This window comes from Cydia pomonella, chromosome 25 (assembly GCF_033807575.1).
Source record: "Cydia pomonella isolate Wapato2018A chromosome 25, ilCydPomo1, whole genome shotgun sequence".
Lineage (NCBI taxonomy): Eukaryota > Metazoa > Arthropoda > Insecta > Lepidoptera > Tortricidae > Cydia > Cydia pomonella.
Window position 1 is genome coordinate 5985572 of NC_084727.1, and position 19156 is coordinate 6004727.

Here is a 19156-nt window from a genome sequence, read left to right on the forward strand (position 1 = left end):
TTATAGTCTCACCCAAAATTAACAAGTATTTCGGGAAAGCAGGTATCTAAAGAGAATAAATGGCGCCAATTACGAATGGAAGCATTGATCTAAGTAACACTAATGAAACTAGAAAATGTATACCTTGTGCTAATGGCGAGAGAACTCATAGAATAGGGGCTGGCGAGCATGCCGTAAGTATTAACATAATGCCCTTTATTTTGATATTTTCGGTCATTCTTAAGGGGCCCACTGATTACCAGTTCATCGGACGATATCGGCCTGTCAGTTATTCGCAGTAGCTGACAATCGTGAATAGCTGACAGGCCGATATCGTCCAGCGAACTGGTAATCAGTGGGCCCCTTTGGGGCGGGTGCACGGAGCGGGCGCATGCGCGATATAAGCAGCACTTATACCTACTATTTTTCGTGCTCCCCGCTCCGTGCACCCGCGCTAGCTGGCTGACGCCCTTATATCAAAGAAAAGGTTATGGTACCATCGCTCGGAACGATGCCGCCATACCTTTGGCCTATGCTCTATTAGATGGCGCCACTTTTTTATTTTCAACAAAATTAAAACATATCAGTGAAAGAATAAGGATCAAAGACTATTTGCGTTCTAAAAGTTTTAATCATGTGTGGAAAGATGGCAGTAAATTTACAGTGGCTACAAAGTTTTCATTGACAATCCACCTCTATTTCAAATTCTCTTTGCTTATAGTATGTTACTCATTTTGATCGTAATAAAACAAAAAAAACCTTAGTAGTTTGCTACTGTGCTAACTAAAAGTGCTCGTGATTCCAACCAAAACAGAAAATGTCGCAATAAAAAAATCACGCTAAAAATAACTATTTAAGTATACCCTGCTTTTTATTTATTTATTTAAACTTTATTGCACACTTAAAGAAAAATGTAAAAATGGCGAACTTAATGCCAAAAGGCATGCTTTTTCTATTGTCAACGAATAGCTATCCTATACTAGCGCCCCGCCCTGGCTTCGCACGTGTTACACAAAACCTTAACAAACTGTACACCTTAACCTTCCTCAAAAATCACCCTATTGATAGGTGAAAACCGCATGAAAATCCGTTCAGTAGTTTTCGAGTTTATCGCGAACATACAAACACACTGACAGACGCGGCGGGGGACTTTGTTTTATAAGGTGTAGTGATTTCATACTACTACGTCGAACCCCTCGTCGTCGTCGTCGTGTCCCTATGACAGCTCGTTCAAGTCTCTTTTGGTTGGGATAGTTATAAAAAATAATTGAAGAAATACACATTTACTTAAATGTTACCTTTATAAAAAATGTCAACTGTCAAAAATCGATTCGTGCACCGCACCGCACCAAGGTTGCGGTCTGGTGTGCACACTTTTACCTACAATTTCACCAGCTAACCAACGCCAATAGGAACAGAGACGCGAGAGGCATACTTATGTGACCAATAATATGCTATTTTACCATCAGAACGCTCGGCATGTCCGCCCGCTCGATCGTAGCGCGCTCAGCGCGGAGGGCTCGTTCGAGCGCTGCTCTCGGCTGACCGCTGTGCTGACGCAGTTGGGCTTCTACCTGCTCATCTTCCTCGGCTACCTCAATCAACTGCTATTTTCGCCCAAGGTCACCAAAGAGAAGAACAGAGAGGTAGGCTAAATTCATACCTTCACCGCAGCACCGCCGAACGATTTGTACCTAGCTTATTTATTTTGAAGGATCGGATGTCTACGAATTTGACTACTAAGTTATTATGGCGCCCTGCTCGTGTTTCAAGATCTCTATTGATTTATCCAGCGCGTTCCGATGAATAGTCTACAATTCTACATATACACCGTGTTTTTTTTTTTTTCGTTAATTTCAAGGGTGCATTCCTGAGCTTAAACGAAGTAACTTTCTCAAAGACACCGGTATTCTAATTAACTCCATTTCGGAGGATTTCTATCTTATAAGGCCTTTACGAGCGTATGCACTTACCTTAGGGCCTGTTTACATATTGATTAGTGTTTAGTACTAGTGTGTACTTTTGCTACTAAACGTATCTATACTAAATATTTAATTAATTAACAGCTGAATAAGCTTGAGTGCCTCCAAAATCTCTGTATAAGGTTTATATTTGGCTTGCGTAAATATGACTATGTGTCTCAGTTTCGTTCTCAGCTCAAGTGGCTTCCTATTCGTCTTCGCCGTGACTCTCATGTTCTTGCCCTCCTTTATGGCATTCTCTTTAACCCCGCTACACCAACATATCTCAAAGAGGGTTTCAAGTATCTCTCTTCTATCAGATGTTCTCAGACTCATATTCTTGCTCCTCCCTCATCTAGTTCAAAATTTTATAATAGCTCTTTTACCTTCCGGGCTGTTCGGTTGTGGAATGCTTTGCCAGTAGAATTAAGATTAGCTAAATCTCTCCCCATTTTAAAAAATCAGCTGAAACTATACTTTCTATCTCTGCCTTAAGTTGCCATTTTATATATTGTATATATGTAAGTATAAATATATATTATATTATATTGTATATTTATTAGTGTATTCGGTATTGTTTTAATACTTATATAAGTAGTATGTGTGTTTGTGTTTAATAGTCGCCATTTTTAGCTTCTTGCACTACCTGGTGACTTTTGTATGAGTTCTACATTTCCTGCTACCTAAAGGTTGTCTGGAAGAGATCGCTTTTTAGCGATAAGACCGCCTGTTGTTACCTGGTTCTATTTTTCTTTAAAATTTATTTGTAGTTTTACATGTATGTAAAATGTATAATTGTTGGTGCAATAAAGAATATTTACTTACTTACTTACTTAATTATGCCATTTATATGGGTACATACCTACCTCGGAGTTAACGGAAATCAATAAAACCACGGTGTATATAAGCGAACTCTGTTATCAACTAAGTGGACATCCAACCCACCCAAATAACCCAATGAATATGATATAACCGAATGAATCATGTGTTGAGATTGGTTTAAAGTCAACAAATCAGTGAGTGTAAAGTAAAATTGTAAATAGTACAACTTTAAATCTAAAACATTGTTGCATTGTTATTGGTTCAGGTGCAGGTACAACGTAAGCGCTACTTCCTAGTCAAGGTGTACTTATAGACATAATGTAAAGAAAGCATATACCGCACCTAACCACACACCTACCACATTACTTATCCATATTTACGAGTGGCGTGAAAACAACGTTTATCTCAAAATGGTATTTCAAAGATACGTGAGTCTAGCTCATGAAGGCAGATTTAGTTAAATACCTACTTACTGTGTGGTTTACGCGCAGGGCTACGCACCGCTGTACAGACCGTTCGAACAATTCTACTCACTTTACGTGTACCGCCGCGGGCGCCACTGCTTCGGCCGGCCAGTGTGCTCGGCGCCTGACGCAGAGATCACTCTCATGGAGCGCTCCAGTGACGACTACAACTGGAGCATGAGGTATTTCATACTGTGAGGCTCCGATGGCCAGTGTGCTCGGCGCCTGACGCACAGATCACTCTCATGGAGCGCTCCAGTGACGACTACAACTGGAGCATGAGGTATTTCATACTGTGAGGCTCCGATGGCCAGTGTGCTAGGCGCCTGACGCAGAGATCACTCTCATGGAGCGCTCCAGTGACGACTACAACTGGAGCATGAGGTATTTCATACTGTGAGGCTCCGATGGCCAGTGTGCTCGGCGCCTGACGCAGAGATCACTCTCATGGAGCGCTCCAGTGACGACTACAACTGGAGCATGAGGTATTTCATACTGTGAGGCTCCGATGGCCAGTGTGCTCGGCGCCTGACGCAGAGATCACTCTCATGGAGCGCTCCAGTGACGACTACAACTGGAGCATGAGGTATTTCATACTGTGAGGCTCCGATGGCCAGTGTGCTCGGCGCCTGACGCAGAGATCACTCTCATGGAGCGCTCCAGTGACGACTACAACTGGAGCATGAGGTATTTCATACTGTGAGGCTCCGATGGCCAGTGTGCTCGTCGCCTGACGCAGAGATCACTCTCATGGAGCGCTCCAGTGACGACTACAACTGGAGCATGAGGTATTTCATACTGTGAGGCTCCGATGGCCAGTGTGCTCGGCGCCTGACGCAGAGATCACTCTCATGGAGAACTCCAGTGACGAGTACAACTGGAGCATGAGGTATGTCACACTGTGAGGCTCCGATGTCTGAGCGAGACGATCCTACTACGTGTACCGCCGCGTGCGCCACTGCTTTTATCGGTCAGTGTGCTCGGCGCCTGATGCAGAAATCACACTCATGGAGCGCTCCAGTGACGATTATAACTGGAGCATGAGGTATATCACACTGAGGGTCCGATGTGTGAGCGAGACGACTCTACTCGCTACGTGTATTATATACAACCGCCACAGCTTCAACCGGCCAGTGTGATCGGTGCCTGACGCAGGTAGAAGTTAGACAACGATTTTGATGGCATACGCAGTGCAAGTGTTATTTTACACGTCAAACTTCTATGAAATTATGACGTATACCTAAATAACACTTGCATTTAGTTACTCGTACTCTGCATGTTACAGGTTCACAGGCCACGAGCTGCAGTGCGTGAACCTAGGCTCGTACAACTATGTGGGTTACCGAGGCGGGAAGGACGAGGTAGCAGCCGCGATGCGAAGGTACGGGCTCGTTTTAAGCTCGCCTCGCGCCGAACTGGGGTCGTGCCCGCTGCATGAGCAACTTGAGAACGAGTTGGCTGGCTTCTTTGGAGTTGAGGTCGGTACTGCTACCTAAGACCGTTTTCACATTAACTTGAAAATTGTCCAAGAACTGAATTAACAAAATAGAAAGATATACAAGCTGAAAAGAAGACACTGTTCGCGCTCGTTAGGTAGATATAAACGCGTGAGTGTTTCAGGCAGCAGTGGTTGTGGGCAACGGTTTCCTCACAAACATGCTGACGCTACCCGCGCTGCTGGGCCCCGACGCGCTGGTGTTGAGCGACGCGAGCAACCACACCAGCCTCGTGCTCGGGATGCGACTCGCGCGCGTGTCCGTGCGCGTGTTCCGGCACAATGATATGCGGCATCTGGAGCAGCTGGCGAGGCAGGCGCGCGCTGAAGGGTGCTGGCAGAAGATTGTTATCGTGAGCGTTACAAATCCCTACTTAAAATACGACTAAAAATCCCTAAAATACTACTACGAATGATAAAAGTAACTCTGCCTGCCTTTCTGTCTCCTACCTCTTTGCGCTTAAACCAATTTAAATAAAATTTGATGTACCTAGTGACTTATTGTCAGAGTGTGTTAAGCAGGGATCGGAACCGGTTTTTTGGAAAAACTTTGAAATAAACATATATTTCGGTTTATTTTATACTACAAATATAGGACTCGGTTGTGTTTTTAGATAACGACTTCGTATTATGAGATTGCCCAATTAGAAATGAAATAATTAACAAAGAACGAAAAAATACCGTTTTCGTTCCCATACAAAAAATACCGGTTTCCGATCCCTGGTGTTAAGTGCAAAGTAGACTTGGAACTTGGAATAACAGTATTCTAGAAATTTTATATTATGGGCATCGCTGTGTGAAATTCTGTGCTTTTCACTAATTTTAAGACTAAACGTAAACTAAAGCCCGCATTGGCAGATAATGGAGGGGATCTACAGCATGGAAGGTTCCCTCGCTGCGCTTCCAGCGGCCATCGCGCTAAAGAAACAGCTAGGCCTTCACCTCTACATCGACGAGGCTCACAGCATCGGGCAGGGCCCGCGCGGGCGCGGGGCCACGGACGCGTGTGGCGTCAGTCCGCGAGACGTCGATGTGCTGATGGGCACCTTTAGTAAGAGCTTTCCTGGTGCGGGAGGTTATATTGCTGGTACGTCTAGTCTACTCATTTGAATGTTGTAGCTAAGCCTGCGGCTGTACATCGTGACGCTTATGGTGATAAAATATTGCGTTAGGTTCGTACAATATTCGTAATTCGCAGTTGTCTTACAATTTCTATTTTATCGAGGAATCTATAGTTTACTTACAGATTCATATTTTGGTCATGATCTCCGTTGTTTTTTGTGATTTCACGCTTCTTGATGCATCAAGACGGCCGGCGTTGGCAGTACGCTGCATAGAGCGCTATATTTATTTACCTATATAACCTCTTATTCCTTTGGGCCCGACTCATCACACGGCCTCATCGGACACTTGGCTCGATATCATTATCACTTCGTCTCCTAGTCTTGTCACTAAGCAGGGTCAATTCCTAGCGCCAGGTTTCTCTCAACATGATCTGATATACGCGTCATACAAAATTAAGGCTCCTAAATTCAAACCTGCTCTTATTCATATGCGCAGCTTAGCCAAAATCAATTCTGAATCGCTCTTAAAAGATGCTGCTGCTATCGATTGGTCTCCTGTGCTCTCAACCTCATCAACGGACACTAAGGTTTCGTTGTTTAATGATGCGATCCTGAGGCTCTTTGACCAACACGCACCCGTTCACACAGTCAGAGTTAGGCGTCCACCGGCTCCCTGGATCACTGAAGGCGTCCGTATAGCAATGCGGAGGAGGAGTAAAGCTTTCGGTCTCTATGAACGTGACCGCACCGACAGCAACTGGGTACTCTTTAAGGCAGCTCGTAACCGTTGCAACCAGATGGTACGTCTGTACGTACCAAAAGACGGTTTATTCACAGTAATGTTTCCTCTTCTTCTATGGCTGATGTCTGGAATTTTCTTAAGTCTCTTGGCTTAGGTAAACCTTCCAATGGTTTCGATGGCAGTTCCTTCACTCTTAATAATCTTAATATACATTTTTCTTCCGCTTCTCGTGTTGACACTGCTATTAAGACCAGTACTCTTACTCTACTACCTCTACTATCTTATCTATGCCCTCTCCTGTCACAGATTCATTCTCATTTTGTCCTATTTCTATAGTTAATATAAAGGCCATTATTAAAGCCATCAAGTCAAAGGCCGTGGGTTGTGATGATGTTAGCCGTTACATGATTGTATCAGTCCTTGATTGTGTACTTCCTGTGATGGCTGACATCATAAACTCCTCACTGGTCACTGGCGAATTCCCTTCTCTTTGGCGTAAAGCGTTTGTGATTCCGCTACCTAAAATTAGTAATCCCACCTCTCTTAATAACTTTAGACCCAGCCTACCTGAGGGGCCGCCAGCAGGCAGTCCGAGTTGACCGGTCCTTGTCTGACTGGTGTGACCTGGTTACTGGCGTGCCTCAAGGAGGAATTTTATCCCCACTTCTATTTTCCGCCTTTATTAACTTTATTACACCTAACCTTTGCTGTACCTGTACCTACCATCTGTATGCTGATGACCTGCAACTCTACGACCAGTGCCCCGTGACTGATCTTCAGATTTGCATTGAGAAACTTAACCTGGACCTTTTACATATCCAGCAGTGGTCAAACAAGTTCGGCCTTTTTGTAAATCCTTCCAAGTGCCAGGCCATTGTTATCGGTAGTTCCAGACAGCTTGCAAGAATAGACTTGGACGCGATAACACCAGTAAGTTTTGACGGCACTCCAATAAGGTTCAGTCAAAGTGTTAAAGATCTGGGTGTTCTCTTAGATAGTACTCTGAGTTGGAGAGCACAGGTTACCGAGATCAGTCGAAAGGTCATGGGTTCCCTTCACGCTTACTTACGCAATTTAAGCACTTCCTGCCTATCAAAACCAAAGTTTTATTAATTAATTCCCTTATCCTGCCCATTATTGATTATGGTGATGTGTGTTATCCGGACTTAAATGAAGAACTTCTCAACAAATTGGATCGGCTACTCAATAACTGCATTCACTTCATTTTTTGCCTTCGTAAATATGATCATGTCTCATTTTTTCGTTACCAGCTTGGCTGGCTCCCCATTCGTCAACGACGCAATGTTCGCATGTTGTGTACTCTTTTTTTCTGTGTTAAATGATCCTCATTCTCCTGAATACCTTAAGTCTCTATTTCAATACTACGGCGTTACCCGGGACTGAATATGTCTCTATCTATCCATCCCTCTTCACCGCACTGGGTTCATGTCGAATTCGTTTTCCGTGCAGGCGGCCTGTCTTTGGAACGGACTTCCCTACGGCATCAAAAATGCTCAAAATAAGTTTGCATTTAAAAAATCCTTACGTGCTTTCTTTGCTAGCAGAATGAAAAAATAATAATGTATGGGTAAGCTCTATATGTTTTGTCGTTATTTATGTATATATTATAAGAAATATAAGTATGTATGTTTATGTATGTATGTATTATGTATGTATGGTATGTTATTGTATTATATTTGGTTGTTGTTGTTAAAGTAGCACCGCCCACAATCTCTCTGCTTTGCCTAAAGGTTGACTGGTAGAGAATGCCTCATGGCATTAAGTCCGCCTTTTGTACTATAAGGTTTTCTTTTGTGCTATAAAGATTAAATAAATAAATATAGGTACATATCAAATATAAATATTTCAGTACTCCCATACAATGTGACGCTTTATGGCTTTGGGTTGTAACCTGTAAACCTATGAAATGTACCCGGCTGGTTACATAATACCTAGGGATGTAGTAAAGGAAAGAAAACACAAGAGTTCACTTGATAGTTGTTTTATTTCTTCTTTCAAAACTCCTACATACCCTAAAAATTCAACTTCTAGCTCAGACTGCTAACGGTAGAGCTGTTGGTTCATTCATATCTGTATTCTTACACTATAGGATAAATCACCAACAAACTAGTTGTTTAATTAAATTTTATTCTGGTAATAATTATATGAAAAGATACACCTAAGCATTAAATTTGGCAAGCAACACTGTCCATCAGACCTCAGTAAACCTTGATTATGATATTAAAATTATTCATTATAAATGTGACAAAAGCAAAAGGTTACCGATCTATGACAATGACAAAACTTGTTCTACAAGTAAACTATGAGCTTCTTAAGGGCTACCTTAGGGATTTCTAAGGGTTTTCAAAGGATTTCCTAAGGGCCAACATATACCTGCCGCCACAGACGATGTTTATTCCTCCGAATTAACTCCTCTGCATTCCGCCTGACGAACAAGACAGACGACAGAAAAGTCTGCTGCAGTCAAGAATAGCATCTGGGTTGGAACTCGTAACAATGGCCGTGAAGGCGTCCCGAACTGGATGAAGAGAAGACCCGTCTCTTACATCACCCTGCCACGCTCAAGGGTACGCTCCTCTTTCCTCAGCAACTTGGCAAAGGAAAGCAACATTTGCCTCGACCTATTAAAATCTGGAAAGAATAAATAACTTAGTCTTCCGAGTTAGGATTAAGCTGGTTTGCAATGAAAACACTTTGTGAGAATTGCTTACCCAGAAACCAAAATCTGAATCTCCGGAACTATATACTCGTATGGCGACAATAAATTTCCACGCTGAGTTTTATAAATATCTATTTTAATTTTTGTAACAATCAGTATTCTGACACTAACCCATGCCGTCTTTTCTTCTCCTTTTTTTTCCCTACATTTCAAATTTAGTGCTCTTTTCAGCCAGAACTGTGTGTTGTCAGTCAAATTGTGCTACCTTTTAAAACATGTAGGTTTCATTACCTAACGACACAATATCCAGAAATAAATGCTGAAATACAACTATTTATATTTGTAACTAAACTAATTAAATTAAATCATGTTTAATATTTCTAAAAAAATATAACACTAAGAGAAATAAAAAGAAACAACGAAGTTATTACGCTAACACCACTAGATGGCGCTATGTGACAGGGTACACAAGGGGAGTCCAAAGTATCGTAGCCAAAAGCTCTGTCCAGGTTCAATTCAAGTGTTGGTGGTTAGTGCGCCAATTCTATCTAGGTATATAGCGCACCCAAAATGAGCCGTGACTTTTATCGGGAAAGTTAAGATGAGCTCTGTCCAGGTTCCGCCGAGCTAGTGCGCTGGCTGCGCGCGCATGGGCCCGCGCACTCGTATGCGCAGAGCATTCCGCCGCCCGTCGCCGCGCAGGTGCTGAGCGCGCTGCGCGACCTGCGCGCGCCGGCCGGGCAGGCGCGGGTGGCCGCGTTACGGGACAACACGCGCTATTTCCGCGCCCGGTGAGTCACACAGTGTCTCTCGTCAGATTTAATAAACGCACACGTGAACTAGGTTTGCGCAGAACGTAACACCGCGCAGGTGCTGAGTCTAGTCGTTCGATTTGTAGCTTGTTCCGAACGGCTAATCCTTTGTCTTGTTAAGAGGTTGTCAACACCCAATGTCCTTGAAATTGATGTTACTTAAACAGTTTTTTAAGAAATACTATTTGTTTTAGTCAAGTAAGAAAAATATATGTTCATATTAATTATATTTCAAAGACCGTGGTCGTACTCGATACACGATTGAACGAAATCGGCTCGATAGAAAATAATTGCAAAGATTGGTCTTAAAATCACAATTAAACGGTTTTATGTCTTTATTGTTTTGACTTATGGGTCTGCAATTAAAATCACAATTTCAAAACATTTATATCTAAACCGTGGTCGAGTTAAATATTACACTAATAATCCCCTTTTCTTTATTTAAATATTTTTCTTATTATTCCCTTGCCCAGGCCCAGTAACATGCGACAGTGCTATCTCATTTACTCCGATACAAATAGACAGTGTGCGCGCTTTAGGTATTGACAGCCTCTTAAGTAAAACCGCACGGCCACTACCTGCAACAAAAGGGAGCGCGGGCTAGTCCAACACTCAAAATACCCTCCACATAACGCGCCTTTATTACGCATCTCGAGGACACATTTTAGACTGGTTCTGTAGCGTTCGACTCGCCGGCACTCAGTAACCGTAGAGGGACCACAACAGAATTCGCAAATTATTTTTCCATTTGTTCATTTTGAATTTTATTGCAATTTCCATAGGAGTTGTAATTCAATAACCGGTTAAAGTGACCGGACCAGTTTTTATGCAGGTAGACTCTGTGCGGAAAGAGAAGAGTTGTGAAATGTATGGGGCCCAATACATTTCACGACTCTTCTCTTTCCGAACAGACTCTACGTGCGGTTTTGCTTAACAATAGACAAAGGATTAGCCGTTCTGGGCCAGCTACAAATCGAACGACTATACTATGCTATTAGTTTTATTATATGACATTATAAATGCAAAAAAATCGCTAAACATTCACATTTGTTTGTTTAGACTTATCATGATGATCGTGTCGCAGGTTACAAGCGATGGGTGTGGTGGTACACGGGCACCCCCAGTCCCCAGTAGTACCTATGCTGGTATACTCGACCAGCAAAATGGTAGCTTGCGTAGAGCTACTCTCTGCAGCCGGGATCGCGGCCGTCGGCGTGGCGTTCCCCGCCACGCCTATGTACCAGGCGCGCATGCGGTGAGTATGGTTGTCAATGTCTAAACGTTTAAGTATATCAGACGCAACGTGTGTCGACACCTTTGCACAGTCCCACATTCAGGGGACCCGCATTCGAGCCGGCGCTGCCGCTGACCAGGCCCAAGTACTCAAGCGCCGCAAATACTCGACGTTGCTCGACGACTATGAGTTTGCGGCGCTCGCGGTTGAGACTTTGGGTCCCTGGTCAGCCGACATGAAAATATTCATGGCAGCACTGTCGGCGCGGCTGGTCGACACCACAGGGGACCCCAGGGCTGGCGCATACCTCTCTCAACGTATTTCCCTTGCTATACAGAGAGGTAATGCCGCCAGTATCATGGGGTCCATGCCGCAGACCGACTTGTTAGAAGGGGTATTCACTTTGTAATTGGTTCTTTTTTTTTGTAGGTAAGTATATTTTATAGTAGATGATTTTATTTTATTTCTAGGTTTAATTTTAGTTTTAATTTTGTAATATTATATTTTAGTTTAGTTAGTCAATATAGATTGTTTATAAATATATCAGACCCAGTATATCAGAAATTACCTCGACGAGCATGGAACTCGCGGTTACGACACATGTAAGTGCAACCGCTTATTTCAATGGCGTCCACTTTTACGTCCTACATTTACTTTAAAATAGTAATACAAAAGTTCAGGTGTACATCTAATACGAAAATTCAGGTGTTCAAAAGTACATGGATTAAATATAAATGAAATCATCAAATTTGAACCTGATGGTACCTATATACATTGAACGATTATTACTACGTATCGAACAGGCACAGAGAACCAGTATTTCGCACGCATTTATGAGTTGTTGTTGTTTTGATCAAAAAATGCGGAGCCATAAATTTTACGGCGCTTACGAAGTTTTGGTCGCGTGGTACTGATTTCGATTGCGAGAATTTCATTGTTTGGTGTGGCTTCTCTACTGTACTAATAACCGTGTAGATGTCATTAGCACTTACTTACTCCATTCGTAAGATAAGCATTAGCATTTCATCAGCTAATCAGCCTCTACCCCTGGCTGCAGATTCTGCCTGTCGGCTGCACACACTCGGGAGCACCTGGACACGGCGCTGGCGGCCATAGAGGCGGCGGCGGACGAGCTGGGGCTGCGGTACACGCGCCAACGCGAAAACAAGGCACAAATGGCAACCACACTAGAGTCCTTCTAATAGAGCAAGATCCCGGGCCGCCAGGCCTTACTTATCTTCTCATGAATAAAATGTATGGGATAATATAGTGTTAGTACGAGTATGTACTTTCAATGTCTGCATACTTGCTATATTGGCCCGACGGCCATTTGTCCGGTACAAGGTGCTAAAAATAGGTAAAAATATTACTAACTTTTCTTAAATTCTCATGGCAGATTTTTAAGTATATTTTAGAAAATATTGTTAAAAATTTATAATCAACATTGTCAGACCATTTCCGCTGCAGGTAACTATTACCAAACGCTTTAAAGCTGTCAAAAATATTGTAACTTTACTTACATTCTCACTCTTGATTTTTATATATGGTACTCAGAACACTATTACTATTACATTTTGTAAGTAGCCAGACCAATTGGAGGGGCCCAAGCATCCTCCAGACAAACCCCGATAGTTGGGCTCCTGCAATTGGTCTGGCTACTTACAAAATGGCTTGTAATAGTTCCCTGAGTATAATTTATAAAAATCAAGAGTGAGACATATAAGTAAAGTTACGATATTTTTTTGACAGTTTTAATGCATCTGGTAATAGTTATCGCCGACGGAAATGGTCTGGCAATGATGATTTTCAATTTTTAAAAATGTTTTCTAAAACATACCTACATAAAAATCAGCCATGAGAATACCTATTGAGAAAAGTTAGTGATATTTTTACCAACCTTTAGCCCCTTGTACCGGACAAATGGCCGTCGGGCCAATATAGCAAGTATGCAGACATTAAAAGTACTAACACTATATTATCCCATACATTTTATTAATGAGAAAATAAGTAAGGTCTGGCGGCTCTGGGATCTTGGACTATAATGTACGATTCCCACCGACCGGCTGGAGTCGGGCCGCGCGGGAGCACATTTTTAAATGTGCCTATACATTATGTATGGCAGAAGCGATGGAGTCCGTTCTGGGGGCCTACCGCGAAAACCGAAATTCGCAATTTGCGGGGATCTTTCTCTTTTACTCTCACTAACACGTAATTAGAGTCACAGAGAAAAATGCCCGCAATTGACGGATTTCGATTTTCCCGGTAGCCGCCCTGAGCCGCCGTGCGCGTCCGCGAGGAGCCGAGCTTGCGGTCGTGCAAATGTGAAATGGGCGCCGACTCCGCCCGTTAGTGGGAATCGTACTTAAGCTAACTTTTTGTACCGACCGAACGACTTCATTTCCTAGAAATGTGAAATTAATGATGACATTGCCCCAAGTTGTCATTGTAAAAAAATTATTTATTCAGTAGCACAACTTATTTTACAAAAATCAGGTGGGTGGGTAAATGTCACGCAGGGTTGGCTTGGTCTGATTGTGGCTTGTTAGACTACATAGAGCCCTATTTTCGACACTTCAAATGTAATTTTGATGGTATCTGGGTACATTTTAAAACAATTTTAGTATAAATGTAAATTGTGAACAGGTAAAAGAGTATTTAATATAAATGTTCTTTTTTTAATACCAAGCAAGGATATGGCCCGCTTGATGGTAAGCAGTTACCGCAGCCTATGAACGTCTGGAACTCCACAGGTGTTACATGCGCGTTGCCGACCCTTTAAAAACCTGTACACTCTTTTTCTGAAGAACCCCATACTGTAGACCCTTGGGAACACCTCACAGCTGGACATTTCACAGCTGGAGCGTCCGTGGGAGGAAATTCCTCTTAAACCGCACAGTACGCGACCATTTATTTTAGGTTTTAGGGTGTGGGGATAAACCCCCTGCCGACGGCGAGCGGTGCGGAGATAGAAAGTAGCCGTTGGCATCATGTCAAACAATTCTTCAGAGCACAGCCGATTGTACAAGCGGTATGTTAATTCCGAATAGGTACCTAAGTTGTGTTTGTTTATACCTACCTAATTAGTGTAATTAAAATAATTCTATCAAGAATTGTTTTTCATGAACTGTCCTTTTAAGGACGAAGCAGGGTGCGGCCAAATGTAAAAAAAAACACATTGTTATCGGCAGACGGCTAAGACAGGAAAATAACAACTTATTGTTATACGCGAAGTGGCCAAGTTGGAACTGGATTGACGCACGGGTTCAGTACAAGGCCGCGCAGCCAACGTGCAAATCGCCGCCCCGTAGCGTATCGCAGTCATCTCTATCACTCTGTTCAGTCCAATTTGGTAACTACATATAACCTGTTGAAAAGTTAGTAATACCACGTAAACGTAACTTATCGAACCTGGCCGCGTAGCCAACGTTACAATCGTTAACGCTCCGTAGCTTAGCGTAGTCATCTCTCTCTATTACTCTTCCATAATAGTGCAACTGTGACAGTTGCGTTTCGTTCGCCACGGAGCGTGTATGATATGCACGTTGGCTACGCGGGCTGGGTGCTTAGACAACGTGCTAATCATTAAGGCTGGTTTTAGTGTCATGCGGACCGTCATTACCGTCAGTACGGATCGCTCCGCACGTATTATAAGTAATGATGCGGTCTACGGTGGAGCACGCTTACCTATGAGATACCTATTTACTCCCCCTTGAAGAGATTCAGATTGTACTCATGCGGAAATACAGACTCGAGCAGGCCATTCCACTCCTTAGCAGTTAGCATAAGGAATGTTGAAGCGAAACGCTTCGTATGTATTTGTGGAATACCTACCATGAAGCGATGCCGAAGTGCCGATTGTCTGGTAGTCCGATGGTGAAATGGGGACGCCGGAATAAGGACTTTTCCCTATTTGGTCTATACATGCTTATACGCGCATATGCGTACTCGTTATATAACGTTAGTCTGAACCGTTCAAAACCTTGTTTAAGTAGGTATATTAACTTTGATTTCAAATATCTGATTATCTTTATTCATATTTCAGTAAACATGATAGGTATTTTGCAATTTCGACTGAATTCGATTCGAGATATGTGTTATTTATTAAGATACCTAATTAAACACTAAGTAATATAATTTTTATATTATTATTAATACATATGCTGTGGAATTTTTTATGCGAACAACAGGCAAACTACAGGAATTAAGCCGTTTTGTTGTCGCCTTGTGAGTTTTTGTTTTATTTGATAATTTAATTAGATGCAATGCAAAGTTGTGCAATACTGTACGATATATTATATAAGGATTAGGATGAGGACGAGGACGAGAACGCTGCGGTTCGGTTCAGTACGGTAAGGTTGGGTTTGATTAAGTATGATACGACAGAGATGATATGACAGAGATGGCGCTCGCGTCATGTAAACATCGGCTCTGCGATTATTGCTTATTTAAAAATAGTTGTAATTATAACATTAAGTGCTGCGCATGCTTAAAATACAGGAACAAGTGTAATTAGCCAGTGACATTACTATCCCATTGTTAAGTGAACTAACTATAAAAGAAATATCGTGTTTTTCGGGTGGAGTGAGATACTGTTAAAAATGCTTAAAACTGTTCGTAAATGTGAAGTGCAAGTCAAACACTCGATATATTATAGACGAACAACAATTTTGTAAAGGAACATGGATTAAAAACACTTTTCTAGTGACAAAAATATAGTGTTATACAATTAATTGAGTGTTTGTTAAAAAAGTGGTAGAATTGAAACAACTAGAATTCAAACAATCCTTATCAACCCTACTTAAATACCGGATTTCAAGTTGTTGACTGTATAACTATTTTTCGCCACTTTATCACGTGAGCTCATGGCCTAGTGGCATGGAGTGTTGCTTAAACTGAGACACTCTTAAGTGCCGTGTGTTCCAATCCAGTGAACGGTCTAACTTTTTGCTTTTTTTTTTGTGACTGCATAGACGGGTCTACTAATTGGCGAGAGTTCGTATCCTACAGACGACATTAAGTGTTTTTGTTTATTTTTTGTTTTTTCAATATATATATTCTCTTCGTTCACTGACTGCAAAAATGCTTAGCTACTGCGCATTGTGCAAGAATCTGCTAGAAGATACACATTATATCACATGTCATGATTGTGACAAGCATTATGACTTGGATTGTGCCAACATGGAAAAGGAGCGATACGATATCATCAAGTCTGAGAATATGACATGGACATGCATAGCTTGTCAAGTCAAGACTCGAGAAGGAAGTCCCGAAAGTCCAGGAACTTCTGATAATGTTACTAGACGACGCAAGCCAAAACTTTCAAAATGTTGTGAGGACTTATCTTTGAGTTTTACAGATGACACAATCAATAACTTTAACATTATAAACTCGACCGTGATGGACCAGAGCCTCCCAAATTTAGGATCACAAACCAACAACTACGTGATTGAGGAACTTAGACTGCAAGTAAAGAAATTAAAGGTAGCAAAATTAAGTGCAGACGATGAAATCTCAAAATTAGTTAACGAAAACAGCAGCTTGGAAAAAGAAATCCAAAATTTACGCCACAAAAATGACATATATAAAAGTCTCATTGATGGTCGTGCTAGCTTTTCACCAACAAATACTCCCCAAAGAAAAACTTCTATGAAACGAGTTTCTAGCTCTCCCAAGACGCCTCGTGAATCAACAGAAATTACGTTGCTCAATAATATTATAAGAGACTTAAGACATCAATTGAAAAACGCTACTGAGCAAATAAATATACTTAATATAGAAATACAAAATCTGAGAACAAAAATTTCTTGTAAGGAGCCTGATGTAGTACCGGTATCTAAGACAACCAAAAAGTTATGGAAACGTGGAAAGATGTGCATACTCAGTGAAAATGGAAAAAATAAAGTAGCCCAGATTGCAAATGAAGTCTTCTCTAACGATTTTGAAGTCTGCCATTACTTAACTAGATTTTCTGGAATCAAACATATGGTGAACAATTTAAGGGGCAAAGTTGAGTCTCACACAAAGCATGATTTTTGTGTGATGCTGATCGGAGAACAAGATTTCTTGACATCTAAAAATTATAAAGAATTAGTAAATAATATAAGGGATACTTTAATGAGCATGAAGAATATAAATTTCATAATATGCCTACCAACTTTTAAATGTCATCTTTCAGCCTCCATATATAATTGGAGAATTGAAACTTTTAATAATATTCTGTATGAAGATAATGAAACTTACAAATACGCATACTTACTGGATTCAAATTACAATTTAAGTTACGACAGTGACATGTTCTCTAGCAAACATGGAACACTTAATAATAATGGAATGAAGACCATTATTAACACCTTAAAGAATTTTATAGTGGAATTAGAAACTGTTAAAAAGGATACTTCTACGAGCTCCGAGGGTGGGCCTGAGATCAACGACGCGTGTGACCCTAATGTTGCTACAGACAGGCAGGAGACAAGACCGGGATCCGTAAACGGGAAAACGTCTTTCCTCACTGAGAATCACCATGAAAACACTGTTGGTAATATATATAAGTCTAGTTCAGGTACAAAAATTATTCAAGGAACGATCACGGACTATTTCCCCGTAGTTAAGAATTTAAGTACTGAAAATACGATGAATTCACCCATCGATGAAAATTACCCATTTAAGCTGCCTTATACTATTGATATTTCTCATGGGAACAATGTTTCGGACACAACATTGAAAAAATTTTTTCGTTCCCAAAAATAGCGTTAGTAACTTTTCTACTATAGGAACACACTGTAACAATAATAATATAGAATCATCTTGTGTAAAATTAGGTATTTTTTGCCAGAACGTATGTGGGATTTCAAATAAGAAAGAGGAACTTGAATTGTATTTACATAATCTCAACGAAATGACGCATTATGTTTGTATTACGGAACACTTTTTAAATGCTATCTCAGCGCCTCTTTTCAGTCTAACTGAGTTCAATATGGCGTCTTTTAATGTAAGATCCAAAAAAAAAAGAGGGGGTTCATTAATTCTTGGTCATATAAGGACAAAGTTTGAGGAACTTGTTATCTGTAAAAAAATGTACAGGGATGAATATTTCGAGGTTTGTGGGGTCAGAGATTGTAACACTAATCTGAATATAATTTGCTGTTATCGCAATCCAACTGCTGCAGACTTCGATCTATTCATGGACCAACTTGAGGGACTTCTGGAACACTTTTTTAGCAAAAAATGTATAATTTGTGGCGACTTCAACATTAATCTATTGGAGAGCAATAAAAGAACTACAGATTTTATTGCGTTACTTACGTCATACAACTTTAGATACTTAGTTTCACAAACCACTTACATACGTAATGAGACTCAGTCGTGTTTAGACAACATCTTAACGAACTTACCGGAAAATTGTGTGGCACCACCATTGGTTGACCACAACGGCATTGCGGATGGTCACGCTCGTTTACTGTGTAGTGTTTTTGCTGATGAAATTAATAAGCCAACAAACAACAATAAGTATATATGTAAGGAAATAAGAAAGATAAGCAACATTGGTAAGAAAACTTTTCGGGAAAGAATTATTGCAGAACACTGGATAGGCATAGGGCTAAACACCTTTATCCAGAAATTTAATAAACTATTCACAGAATGTTTCCCGAAAAAGAAAATAAAGGTATACGAAAAAAATTATACCCAACTAATTTGGATAACTAAGGGAATTCGAGTTTCTAGTAAAATGAAACGTCTACTTACTACAAACACAAATTCCATATCTGAGTCCATTGCTTGCTACAGAAAAAAGTACTTAAATATTTATAAACGGGTCATTAGAACTGCCAAAAGATTGTCAGTCCAGACAACAATTGATAAAGCAAAGAACTCTTCAAAAGAGATATGGAAGGTTGTACAAAAG

General features: G+C 41.1%; 1 protein-coding gene across 1 annotated transcript; it reads left to right on the forward strand.

Annotated features, from left to right (window-relative positions):
- The first annotated feature begins 1059 nt into the window (after positions 1–1059).
- Positions 1060–15405, forward strand: LOC133531674 (serine palmitoyltransferase 2-like). The gene is made up of 8 exons (XM_061870035.1): positions 1060–1625; positions 3254–3408; positions 4512–4704; positions 4847–5074; positions 5580–5808; positions 9824–9998; positions 11104–11274; positions 12311–15405. Exons 1-8 carry the CDS (start codon positions 1431–1433, stop codon positions 12453–12455), a joined length of 1491 nt encoding a protein of 496 aa, XP_061726019.1. The 5' UTR covers positions 1060–1430; the 3' UTR covers positions 12456–15405.
- Positions 15406–19156: the final 3751 nt, after the last annotated feature.